Source organism: Malurus melanocephalus, unplaced genomic scaffold (assembly GCF_030028575.1).
Source record: "Malurus melanocephalus ecotype Western Australia unplaced genomic scaffold, MMel_1.1 scaffold_704, whole genome shotgun sequence".
Classification (NCBI taxonomy): domain Eukaryota; kingdom Metazoa; phylum Chordata; class Aves; order Passeriformes; family Maluridae; genus Malurus; species Malurus melanocephalus.
In genome coordinates this window covers 160,622-172,321 of record NW_026623936.1, presented here as the reverse complement: position 1 = coordinate 172,321, position 11,700 = coordinate 160,622, and the positions used below count along the sequence as shown (strand labels likewise).

The 11,700-nt window shown below is 56.8% G+C and overlaps 1 protein-coding gene across 2 annotated transcripts; it reads right to left on the bottom strand.

The window, feature by feature from the left end:
* Window positions 1-349: 349 nt before the first annotated feature.
* FDXR (ferredoxin reductase) lies at window positions 350-10,904 on the bottom strand. Of its 2 annotated transcripts, XM_057384378.1 has the most exons (12): window positions 10,519-10,902; window positions 10,330-10,427; window positions 9,110-9,205; window positions 7,570-7,692; window positions 6,932-7,045; window positions 6,346-6,447; window positions 4,990-5,097; window positions 4,701-4,785; window positions 3,874-4,082; window positions 3,402-3,573; window positions 2,470-2,643; window positions 350-1,787 (listed from the first exon to the last, which is right to left on the bottom strand). In XM_057384378.1, the coding sequence occupies exons 1-12, from the start codon at window positions 10,547-10,549 to the stop codon at window positions 1,657-1,659; spliced, it is 1,443 nt and encodes a 480-aa protein (XP_057240361.1). In that variant the 5' UTR covers window positions 10,550-10,902; the 3' UTR covers window positions 350-1,656. The 2 variants fall into 2 exon arrangements, with proteins under 2 accessions (XP_057240361.1, XP_057240359.1); XM_057384376.1 differs by lacking the exon at window positions 350-1,787 and having other exon boundaries at window positions 2,497-2,643; window positions 3,278-3,573; window positions 10,519-10,904.
* Between the last annotated feature and the right edge of the window lie 796 nt (window positions 10,905-11,700).

The window sequence follows — 11,700 nt, the reverse complement described above, 5'->3', positions numbered from 1 at the left end:
GCCAGGCTCAGTGCGAGCACAGTGGCCTTTACCACGGCTACAAAAGCACCCTGGCATCAACATTCAAGGCGATGGGGAAGAAAACCCTGGGGAAGGGCCGTCTCCTCTTCCCAAAACCTTCAGATTTGAGGCAGCCACAACAACCCCTTCGCCATCACTTTCCTGGCTGGGCTGTCAGCCTGAACTGCTGCTCCCCACAGTGGGTGCAGCCCCCCTGGCCTCCACACCCCCCTTCCCAAAGCTCTGATTCACCTCGGAGCCCAGCATTGATGTAATCTCCTGCTCAAGAGTTCAGCATTAGGACTGCATCAGCCGCGAGACGTAAGGAGAGCCACATCACACGAGCAGCTGTTCCACAAAAGCTTTATTGCTCGTTTGAGTACGAGCTCCCATTATCACATTTCCTGAGTTTCTTAATGAGCTTGCAAATGAGATTTAAATAGAAAAGGAGAGAAAAAGGGAAAAATAGGGAGAAGTCAGAGATGTCCCTTCCTTGATTGGAGACAGAGATGAGGTGGGAGAACCATGCCCCGTGGGCAAGTCCACTGCCTTGAGACTGAGCCAAGGTGGAGGTTGCCCTGACTCGATTTACCCTCTGCCTCCATCACARAGCCACTGTCACCATTTCCACAGATCAGAGAGGAAGGGCTGCAGTCCTGCAGTGCTCCAGCAGGCACGGGGGGGTTGGGGACAGCCAGGGAAGGGGCTCCGCTGACGCTGCCCCTGCGCCACGGATAAAGAGGAGATTACAGCTCACGGCTTGTAATCTGGCTTAAAACCTGACACCGTCACCGTAGGCAATCTGGGCTAAGAGCAGCATTTAATAAGCTTCAAAACACACAGGCCAAGAAAATAACCCCAGCAGTGAAAGGAGAGAAAGGGCTCAAGGCACGGCTTGCACCAGTCAGCACCGGCAGGTACCAATGGACAATAGATCCTTCATGATCCGGAACAAGGCAATTACATGCTTTTAKCCCAGTCCACCCCATAAAACAGAACCTGGGCTCTGATGGGCTTTAACTGTGGGAAGCAGAAGGCAAATTAATGCCCTTTTCTGCCTGTGTAGATCTCACAAGTGGAGAGCACCCGGAGCTGCCTTGCTTTGGGACAGCACTCGGGGGCTGCTCCCAGGTTAAGGCAGTGGCAGGACAAAGAAGCCAGACTCAAGCAGTCAGTCCAATTTGGCTTCTCTGGAAGGGTTTATTTTTAAAAACAATCATTACTAAAAGATGCCTGCTTGGCACGAATGACAAGGCAACGAARCCATTTGGCTTGCAGTTTAAGGGACAGACAGCAAGACACAGGGAAGCTTCTCCATGTGACTCGCTGTGGGGAAGTGGCTGTCCGGGAGTCCTCCAGCTGCACACACACCTCCCCTCACCTGCACTGCACRATCATTAATGCTTCAAGGACGTAAGAATCACCCCAGGAATGGCAGCTGGCTGCAGGGATGTGAGGCCAGCCAGCAGCCTCAGTTCTTGAGACTTTGGGAACCCAGAGTTGATCATTACCAGGAGACCCCAGTGTCACAAACCCCTCCAGAGCCACCCCCAGCCCTGGGCACAAGCCCTGCGCTCCCAGGCTCTGCTCATGGCCTGCTGGTGTTGCCCCAGGTTGGCACCACAGGAGCAGTGCCACATTCCCACCAGAGCTGCCTTAGTGGCCGATGATCTGCAGCATCTCCGCAGGATCCACGATCTTCTCCCGGGGTTTGCCAGCAGCTTTGCCTCTGGCCACTTCRGCAGCATCGATCTTCTCCCAGTCCGAGAAGGAAACTGGACGGACCCCTGGGGTGATGGTGAGAGAAGGGAGAGAAAACTCAACCAGGTGAGAACAAGTTCAGCCTCACCTCCCCCTCGGCAGGGCCCTGACGTGGCAGCAGAGCTGCCCTTTTCCGACACAGTGTCAGGGCTCAGCCTCGCAAAGGAGAAATAATTTCCAACACCACGAGGAGAGGGATGGCAGGTTCCAGTCGGCTCGGATCAGTCAGACCTTTGCAAGCTGTAACGACGGCGAGCACAAAGCACCCCAGGGGACAAAATGCTTCCAGTTCACTGTTAAACCTCAGACAGTTTAAGAGGCAAAACACACACACACACTTTAATTGAATGTCTTTAAACACAGCTACAGCAAATTACTCTCCTGGGCATTTTAATCTTTCCCCTAACTTGCTTGGAAGGATTACTAGGAAAACCACTCAAGAGCAATAGCTCACTGTCTCGGCAGCTGACAGTGACATTTTACCCAAGGTCTGCRCTGCTTTTAATGGCCCTTCCCAGAAAGTGATCATTAACCTTAGCAATGACACAGATATTTGAGGGAATTCAAGTCCTGTTCTCCCTGGGCTTTGGAACATTGGAACAGCAGCAAAACCCATTCCCATGGTTCAGACTCTGCTCCCTCACAGATCCAGGAGCAGTTTGGCWGCACTGTGCCCTCCCACTGAATGCTACAGAGCCTGGCACTGACCTCGGCTGYGCAGGATGCTCTCCACGGCCCCAAAGCCTTCTCTGGAGGGGGACATATCCAGCACACCCCCCTGGAGATCCTCCAGCACGGACTGGGCAGTGTCAAAGCTGTCGTTCATGGTGGTGATGATCACGCCCGTGGGTCCTCTCTTCACCCACCCGCTGCAGTACAGACCTGCAGGGGCACACGAGCAGCCAGGCTTGGGTCAGCATGTGGCCTTGGAGCCTCGTGGCTACACGTCCTTGCCCTGTTCTCCACCTTGAAGGGGGGAATAGACCCTTGGACAGTGCTGTGGCAGGAAACTGGGAAACTGCAGACCAGCACTAAGGAGCTGCAAGAGCTGTGTCACTTTATAACAGGATCCAGTAAAACCCTCCCATGCTAAACCAGACACCCCAAACAAGAGATGGAGATGGGCCAGCTCAACCCCTGACAGAGGCAGCTCATTCCCTCAGCTCCCACTGCCCCAGGTGTGCAATATCCACACCCTTGGCAAATGGAGCCTCCCACCCACCCACCAGCTGTGCTTGACATGTCCCAAACAAATCCTGTGAATACAGACTAGGACACCCTCCACCCTGCCCAAGCTGATGGGGATGACCCCAGATTCCCAGGATATAGACTGGGACACCCTCCACYCTGCCCAAGCTGTTGGGGATGACCCCAAATTCCCAGGATACAGACCTGGGACACCCTCCACTCTGCCCGAGCTGTTGGGGATGACCCCAAATTCCCAGGATACAGACCTGGGACACCCTCCACTCTGCCTGAGCTGTTGGGGATGACCCCAAATTCCCAGGATACAGACCTGGGACACCCTCCACCCTGCCTGAGCTGTTGGGGATGACCCCAAATTCCCAGGATACAGACCTGGGACACCCTCCACTCTGCCTGAGCTGTTGGGGATGACCCCAAATTCCCAGGATACAGACCTGGGACACCCTCCACCCTGCCTGAGCTGTTGGGGATGACCCCACGCTGGCTGTCGAAGGGCACGGCCGGGTCCAGCGGCAGGCTCCGGTAGCCGATGCTGCTGAGCACCAGCCCACACTCCAGCTCCTCCACATCTCCAGTGGGAACGGCCTTGGCAGAGTCCCCCGAGCCCTGAGAGAGGGAGGAAGAGGCTGCTGACCACCAGAGTCACCAGTGCAGAGCAGCAGCCCCCTCCAGTCCCTTTTGGCATCTCTGATCCCCAAGTGGATGTTTGCTCAAGGACATTCTGCAGCAGCAACGTGGAAAGAGTTCCCTTTGGAAGGGAAAAAGCTTTTGGAGGTACCAGATTCCCCAAGAGCCCACCAGAGGCCATTCCAACCAGACAGGGAGCACAGAGCTGTCTTTGGAGAGATTCCCAAGGGATKCAACAGTGTCCTGCTCCATCCCAGCCTCCCAGCAGCCCCCTGGTACCTCCAGGCGGGTCAGGGCCATGCGGACACCCCTCGCCCTGGTCCCATCAGCACTGGGCAGCACTTCCTGGGGGCTGCGCTGGAACTTGAGCCCCCACTCCCGGGGGGCTGCTGGCCCTGCTGCCTGCACCTCCACTGCCTTCTCCCCGGGCTTCTCCAGGGCTGTTTTCATCATCAGCTCAGTCAGTCGTTTCCTGGGCCTGGGAGCATCTAGGAAAAGGGAGAAATCTTCACAACAGGAATCAGCAAAAGCCCCTGGGGACACAGCACGGGGCCAAGGCCAYGTCAGGGCAGTGTGAGTACGTGAGTCTGTCATGTCGGTGCGAGTCCAGCACCTCTGAGATGACAAACTGCAAGTCAAAGTGACCAGGGGATCTCCTGAGGCTTGGGGCCAGTGGGACACACAAATCAAAGCCTGCAGTTTCCTGTCGTGCTGGTGCTCGGAGGCAGCAGCCTGTGGAGGAGAGCAGGTCCCTGGGCACCCTTGAACTCTGTTTTCTTTTTAGRTCTACAGGAAGCTCTTCAATCAACAGCCTTGGGAGCTCCCCTGCAAGGTTCCCTCGGCCCTCCTGAGTTTCCTGCCCTCATCACTCAGAGTGCAAGCACCGAGCGGCTGCACAAACAGAAAAACACAATGTTCCCTTGTCCTGGTGCCTCCCAGCACTGTGAGGACGTGACACACCATGGTCACTGAGCCTTCACGAGCCAGGCATTAAGCACAGAACAAGAGTTACTCTGAGGTACACTCTGAGCACCTCCAGATCACTCCTGGACGCTGGCCTGCCAAGGTGAGTCCCTGTTTGGGGGAGCAAGGCACACTTCCCTCACCTTTCACTGCRTTTTCGAGGCCTGTGAAGTCAGCAGGGTCCAGGACAGCTCTGGTTCCAGGCAGGTTGATCATCTCCCGCAGCTCCTGGGAATTGTGGGCAGGAAGATGTCACCTCCAGCACAGAGGGGACACCCAACAGCCCCAGACCCCCTCCCCAGCAGTCCAGGCTGGGAGCCAGGGTGCAGGAAGGATGCCTGGGATCCACACTCACCCCCAAACCACCCCTCCCCACTAGGGATGGGCAATTTGGGGCTCAACTCTGGCAAACAGCAGCACCTCCAGCCTCACCTTGATGGTGAAAGCGACTTGGAGAGGTCCCCTCCTCCCAACCAGCCAGACACGCTTCACCTTGCTGCAGGCRAGAGCTGCCAGCGAGCTGTCAGTGATGTCTGTCTTCTGCAAAACAGAGACGGCAGAGTGGGACGAGGGCAGATCTGGAGGGAGCTGGGGGGGAAGGCACAGCCTCTGAAGGTGAAAAATCAGCAGAAAAGCTGGCTGTGCATGCAGAGGGAAAGGAGTCATCTCCCTTTGCACAGAGCTATTTGCACAGCTGGTCCCTCATCACTGAATGTTCTTTCCGAGGCCATAATGCACCAGAGGTAACGAGCCAGCACCCCGTGACTGCCTCGGGGGATCCACCCAGCAGCTTCACCTTGGGGCTAACAGAGCACAGCCTTCCAGGAGCTCTGCTCTGAGGTGCCTGCAGATGCTGCTGGGTGATGTACAGGCTCTGGGTGAAACCTGCTACAAACCAGAGCTCAAATCCCCACCTGCCTGCCCCAGGCAGCTCCAGCACAAGCRCAGGCATGGCCAGGGCTCGGCCTGGTATTGGCACCTCACAGGAATCCTGTGCTCTGTTTCAGTCATGGGTGTGTTTATCTAGGCTACAAGATCTGTTCCAGTGAAAATATGATGGGAGGGACACCAAGTAACCARGATAAACCATTCCAGCCCAATATTCCTATCAGGGAACTACCTGCCCACCCTGGCACTCATTCCAGTGCTATGTTTTTGCTCCCAGCTGCCTTTAACCACTGGCTGGCAGCACCTCCAAGTTTGTTTGTTTGTTTGTTTTTTTTAATTTGATTTAGATATGAGTACAGAAGTTGTCACACAGCTGTAACAAACCTCGTGGCATTTCTCCCGGAGGGAAAGCCTTTGCTGCCAACATCTGGGGCAGCAGCTGTAGGGAGCAGCTGGTACACACCAGATCCCAGCTGTCCACAGGGAKGAGGTCCACCAGTCTGCCCAGTGCCACCAGCAGAAACCAGGCTGCTGCCCTCAGCTCCAGGAGAAAAAGAAAAACCCCAACAGAATGTTCTGGYTTGCTGGCAGAAGAGAGAAAGTGACTCCTCTTTTGCTTCTTGTGGGAAAGCAAGGGATGATGCTCGATTTGCAATTTTTTGGATGCCAGCAGAGCAATCCAGAGAGCTCTGCAGCATCACCCAAGGCATGGCCACAGCCTTGGATCAATCCCTACAGTGACTCTATGGGTGTACCCTAGAGGCAACAGCCTTCCCTGGGAAAAGATCCCGAAGACAGAGGAGTCCAAGGTTTTGGCTGAGATGGGGGAGCCAGCACCCACCCAGCAGGCAGGGAATTTGGGCCCTGGGCTGCCCTGTGGTGCAGAGCACCATCACTCACCCTGAGGAGCTGCAGTGGGGACAGGAGGATCCGGGCAATGTCCAGTGCCACGTTGCCATGTCCCAGAATCAGCGCGGTCTCACAGCTCAGGTCAGGCTTCAGCTGTGGGGAGAGACCCAGCTGGGACTGAATCCACGTGGGCTCCATGATGTCCAGCCCTCCTACCACCCAAACTCCCTCACACCCCTCTCTGCCCCAAAAAGAGGCAATGCAGATGGGGAAACTCCCCACCAGTCTCCTCCCCAAACAGACACAGCCCCTCCAGCCACCCCAGACAATCCCTCTTCCCACTCTCCCTGCTCTCCTGGGAACAGGAGCTGTTTTGACCAAAAAGCCTCCTCAGGAAGCAGAGCATCACCCCTACAGGTTCCCATCTGGCCCTGCCAAAATGCGCTGCCAACGTGCAGAGCGAGCTAATCCGCTCTCACTGATGTGCAAATTGTTCACATTTCTACCATCTAAGAAGGATTTAACATGGCTCCTGCTAATCTTTTCCAATTGCAGGCCTTTCAGGATTTAATCTGGAGCTGTTGGGATGGGAAGAAGGATGGGGAGGACAGGCAGGGGAGCACAGGGCTGTACTCACATCCCGGTTCTCGGGCAGCCCGTTGTACCAGCCCACGAAGGCTCGGGCAGAGTAAACACCAGGAAGGTTCTCCCCTGGRATCCCCAGGACCCGGTTGTCTTCAGCACCGTAACTCTGAGGAGGAGCAGACACGGTCAGAGGTGTCACCATGAGCAGGGTTTGACACCAAAACACACAAATCTCCCCTCCCAGTGCTGCCAGGAACACTGCATGGCTGTGACACCCCATCCCAAGGTGGGACACTCAGTGGAGGGGCTGAACAAGGCCCAAGCACGGGGGCTTCATCCACCTCATCACCCCGGGCTCCAGAGCCAAATTTGGCCTCTTTGGGCCAAGTCAGAGCATGGCAAGGTGAGGACTGAGCAGGAGGGACAAATCCATGGCTGGAACAGGCATTGACCAGCACAGGGAGAGGTTTCAGACACCTGCACTCAGTGCCAAGCTCAGCACACACTCCCTGCAAGGGCTTCGGGCATCTCTGGGAACATCTGAGCCGTCCCGAGGCCGGGAAGAGCTTTCCACAGTAACAAGGAAACCCAGAAACACCTCCCCCAAACACTCCACCCGAGGTCCCAGTGGGGAACAACCCTGCAGGCCTTTCCCAGGGYTTCTGGGGCTCTGAGGGGGTGGGTACCCACCAGCACCACGGCATGGTACGCCTGCTGCAGCTCAGGCACCGTCACGTCCCTCCCCACCGTGACGTTCCCGTAGTAAGCGCAGCGCTCCGAGCGCGCCGTCTGCGTGAAGGTGTTGATCACATTCTGGGTGAAAGGAATGAGAGGGAGGTGTCTTTACAAACTAATTATGGGGTCTGCTGGGAGATAAGGGCAGATCTGGCAGGGGAAAGGTGCAATGGGAGGAACCATAAATTCCATAGCAATTCCACCCATTGGCACAGACTGGTGCTGACCCAAGGCTGTGCTAAATCCTGGACTTAGAGAAAAACAACAGAGACACAAACAACAAAAAGGGGGGGGAATGCCCATTAAATGGGGGTCTGTATTAGGGGATTCAGGCAGTCCTGTACCTCTCAAGTACCTCAGCCAATTCAGAGAGGGAAACATGGCCAGGAAATTGGGATAAAAAGGAGGCTACATCCTCCAACAATTTGAAAGACCCCATGGAAATGCCCCATGGCCTCTCCCTTTATTCAAATAAAGTTACAGGACTCCTCTGTCTCCTTTTTGGACATAACCTCTGGTGTTTGTGGATTAATTTTCCCAAAGTTGGAGAGAGATCACAGAGCTGGAGTTATGTCCCACAGCCAGGGCCAAGGGTGCTGCTGACGGGAGATCCCTGTTCTGCCCCCTCCAGCCTTGAGATGCTTCCCYGCCTTATCCCAGCCAAGTTATTCTGAGACTTTTATCTACCAACAGCCAGAGATAACTCACAGGGAGATAAGCACAGCTGTGACTTGGCACTCTCTCCACCACCCTTCGTGAAAGGAAAATACATATTTTGCACCCACCTGGSGAGGACAGGACCTTTCCAGTACCTTCAGCCCTTCTGAATAAATCCCACTGCAGGGRAAAACTCMTTCCCAAAAGTGAGGTTTGCAGCTCACCTGACCCCCTCAGCCAGGCTCTCATCTCCACCCTGCCTGAAAGCCACGTCCTCAAGAGAGGATGGATGCAGGGCAGGATGGCATCCAGACCTTTTCCTTCTGAGTCATCAGGGCTACACAGCAAAACCACCACTCCCACCCCTGCAGCTCCAGCTGGACTCAGCCTGGGACAGSACAGAGRGCACTGTGCTGCAGACACTGTCCCAACCATTGTGTCCACTCCTCCTCTCTCAGCACAAAGGGATCCAGGCATTTTGATTTTAGGATCTCCAGGGATGAGAGGGGAACCATCACAAGGTATTGCTGTGTTGAGATCTCCTGTGTCCTACCCCTCCAACCACCCCCACCCCAGCTCAGACACAGCAGACACCCCTGGGTACAGCTCAAAGGAAAATGGTTGGGAAATCCCTGCTTTAACTTCTCCCTGCCCAGGTGAGCACCTTCAGCCTGAATCCACAGCCCCCATGAGGAGATTTGTGTGTTCCCAGAATGGACTGAGGGACAAACAGCAGCAGCAAAGAGCAGGTGAGATCTGGTTGGCATTAAGTGCCCAGGGACAAAGTAACCACTGTAACAGCTTCAACTGCACRGAAAGGGGAGGAGGCAGCACCAACCTTCACCTCAGGGTGGTCTGGGGCCACCCCAAAMCGGACGAGCCCGAAGGGAACAGGCAGCTTCTCGTAGATGTCCACCAGGGCCCCGCCATGGTGCTGCGGGAGAAGAAAGGCACAGTCAGGGGATGAGGACAGGAAGGTCACAGGAGCTCAGCAATGAGGGAAAAATGGGGCAGGAGGGAAGGCTGCACCAWGATCCATAGCCAGAAACAGCCTCTTGCAGGCTTTTTCATGAGCAGGATGATGCTGCACCTGTCACTGCCAGCTCAGAGTGACCCCAACCACCATCAAGTGCATCTTGTGAGGCTCCATCCCCCTACCCAGCCCTCAGCTCCTTTCCCACMCTAACCTGGCAGTACCCAACACCCWGGGRAATGCTCAGAGAGCCCCCAAGCCAGCTGGGAAGCCCCCAGTGCAGCACCCTGGGTGCTGGGGGACCTGCCAGACATCTCCCAGTCCCCAGCAGAGATGCCCATGCCCTGAGATGGCCTGGGCTGAGTCACCTCAGGGTCGGAGCTTTTAGACAGATGTTTGGCTGCAGGGCTTTTGTTATCTTGTATTTTGAGTCAGCCTCTTCCCGAGATTAAACAGCCCTGAAATTCGTCCCTGAGGCTTAGTAACAGCTATTTTCTGACACATTCCAGAGACAACACAGCACGGTTTAATGACGGGGTTAAGCTGCTGTATCTCTGGAGGGTGCCAGCAGCCCAGCTCTGTGTTCAGGTCTCATTTCCCAACAGAYCCGACTGCCCAGAGCACTGAAATTTGCAGACACGAGGTAAAGCATCACCGGTGTGTCTTAATTCAACCGGGGAAGGACGAGGGAGGAGAGCAAGTCCYACACATCCACTTTTAACACACAGTTAATGTCATTCCTGCTCGGTGACAACAGCTCCRAGCAAGATAGATCCCTGCTGCTTATTTGATTCTAGAAAAATCACTCGGGATGAACTTGTAGCAACCAACCTGAGTCCTGAATGGATGGCTCAGGGGCAGGGCAGGGGTGAAGACAGCGGTTCATGGAACCATGAACAGAAGAGGCTCAGGAGGACCCTGTGGGGTCTGGGCTGCCCAAGCAGCCCCCCAACAACACAGACCTGGCTGGAGCGGGGCCAGGAGCCCTSTAAACCACCCCACAAGCAGCTGAGAGCCAGGCAGCACAGAGATGCCTCCCTCGGTGGGCAGCCCCTGCCCTCCCCCGCCACATCCCAGCCCGGTACCTTGAGGATGTGCTGAGCCGTGTAGAAACCGGCGGGGCCGCTGCCCACCACGCAGACCCGAGGCACCGGGGCAGCCGAGGACAGCCACCGCCGCAGACCTGCAGGGGACAACGACAGGCAGGGCGTGAAGCCACACGAGCTGCCACCTGCCAGGGCCGGCAGAGCCCCTCCCCGGAGCCCGGCACCCACCCAGCGGGGCTCGTCCCCCCGCGCCGGCCATCGCCGCAGCRGAGCCCAGCGGGGCCGGGCTTTATGTACCGCACCGGGGGAGGCGGACACGCCTCGGGGTCAGGGACAGCGGCCTTGGCGCTTACGGCCGGACCGGGGCCGGCGGGGCCCGAGGGGTGTCAGCTGCTCCAGAGTGACAGAACCGAGACCCCGACCGCGAGCACCGGGATCCCGGTGCCGGTGCCAGAGGCCCCGCGTCCCTCACTCGCCCGGGGCTGGAGCACGGGCCTGCGGGGCGCGGCTGTCGGAGCCCCTCGGGCCCACAGCCCCGGCTGTCCCGGTCCCCCCGGTTGTCCCGGTCCCCCCGGTTGTCCCAGTTCCCCTCAGGCACGTGTCGCCCCGGGCAGGGTCCCGCTACCGCCGCCAGGCCCCGCCCCTCACGGAACAGGCCCCGCCCCTCACGGAACAGGCCCCGCCCCTCACGGAACAGGCCCCGCCCCTCCTCTCCGCCGACCAATCGTGAGCCAGGATTGTGCCTGGTTTAGCATAACCCCGCCCCTCCTGCGGTGTTTGGCCCCGCCCCCTAACCGATAGCCAATGGCATCTCGCCGTTTCCACTGCAGCTGACCGGAAACGAGTGTACCATAGAGAGGCGGAGAAGGAGCGGCACCATGGTGGCCGCTCGCACCGCCGCTTTCTATGGTAAGACCTCCGCGGTACCCGCCGCGCTCCCGCAGCATCATCATGATGCTGTTAATTGCCTGAGCCCCTTTATCGCCCAAAAAGCGACCAGCTGCCGAGCTCTACGGCGGGAAACCGAAGCTCAGACTGATTTTAACCATGCACTGCACAGGTGCCCTCCTCGACAGGAGAAACCCACAGCATCCCTCGATAAAGGGTAAAACATTAATGCCAGAGGCAGCGGGTAAATGCTGCTGACAGATCTCCTGCTCCAGCATCCCCATGGCTCCTGCTTTATTTCCTCCCTAATCCCCATCATTCAGCTTATTTCAAAGGCTGCTACTCACACCTCCCGTGCAGGAGCACCCCATCCCAWCTTGGATCAGACCGTGCACAACACACCAGCCAGAAAAAATCATCTCAGTGGGCCCAGCAGACATTTAAGAATTGGCCAGATGCCAGAGCACGCAGGAGAGCCTTGACGGGGCTTTTTAAATGCAATTAARACCATGAGGAGTTTAC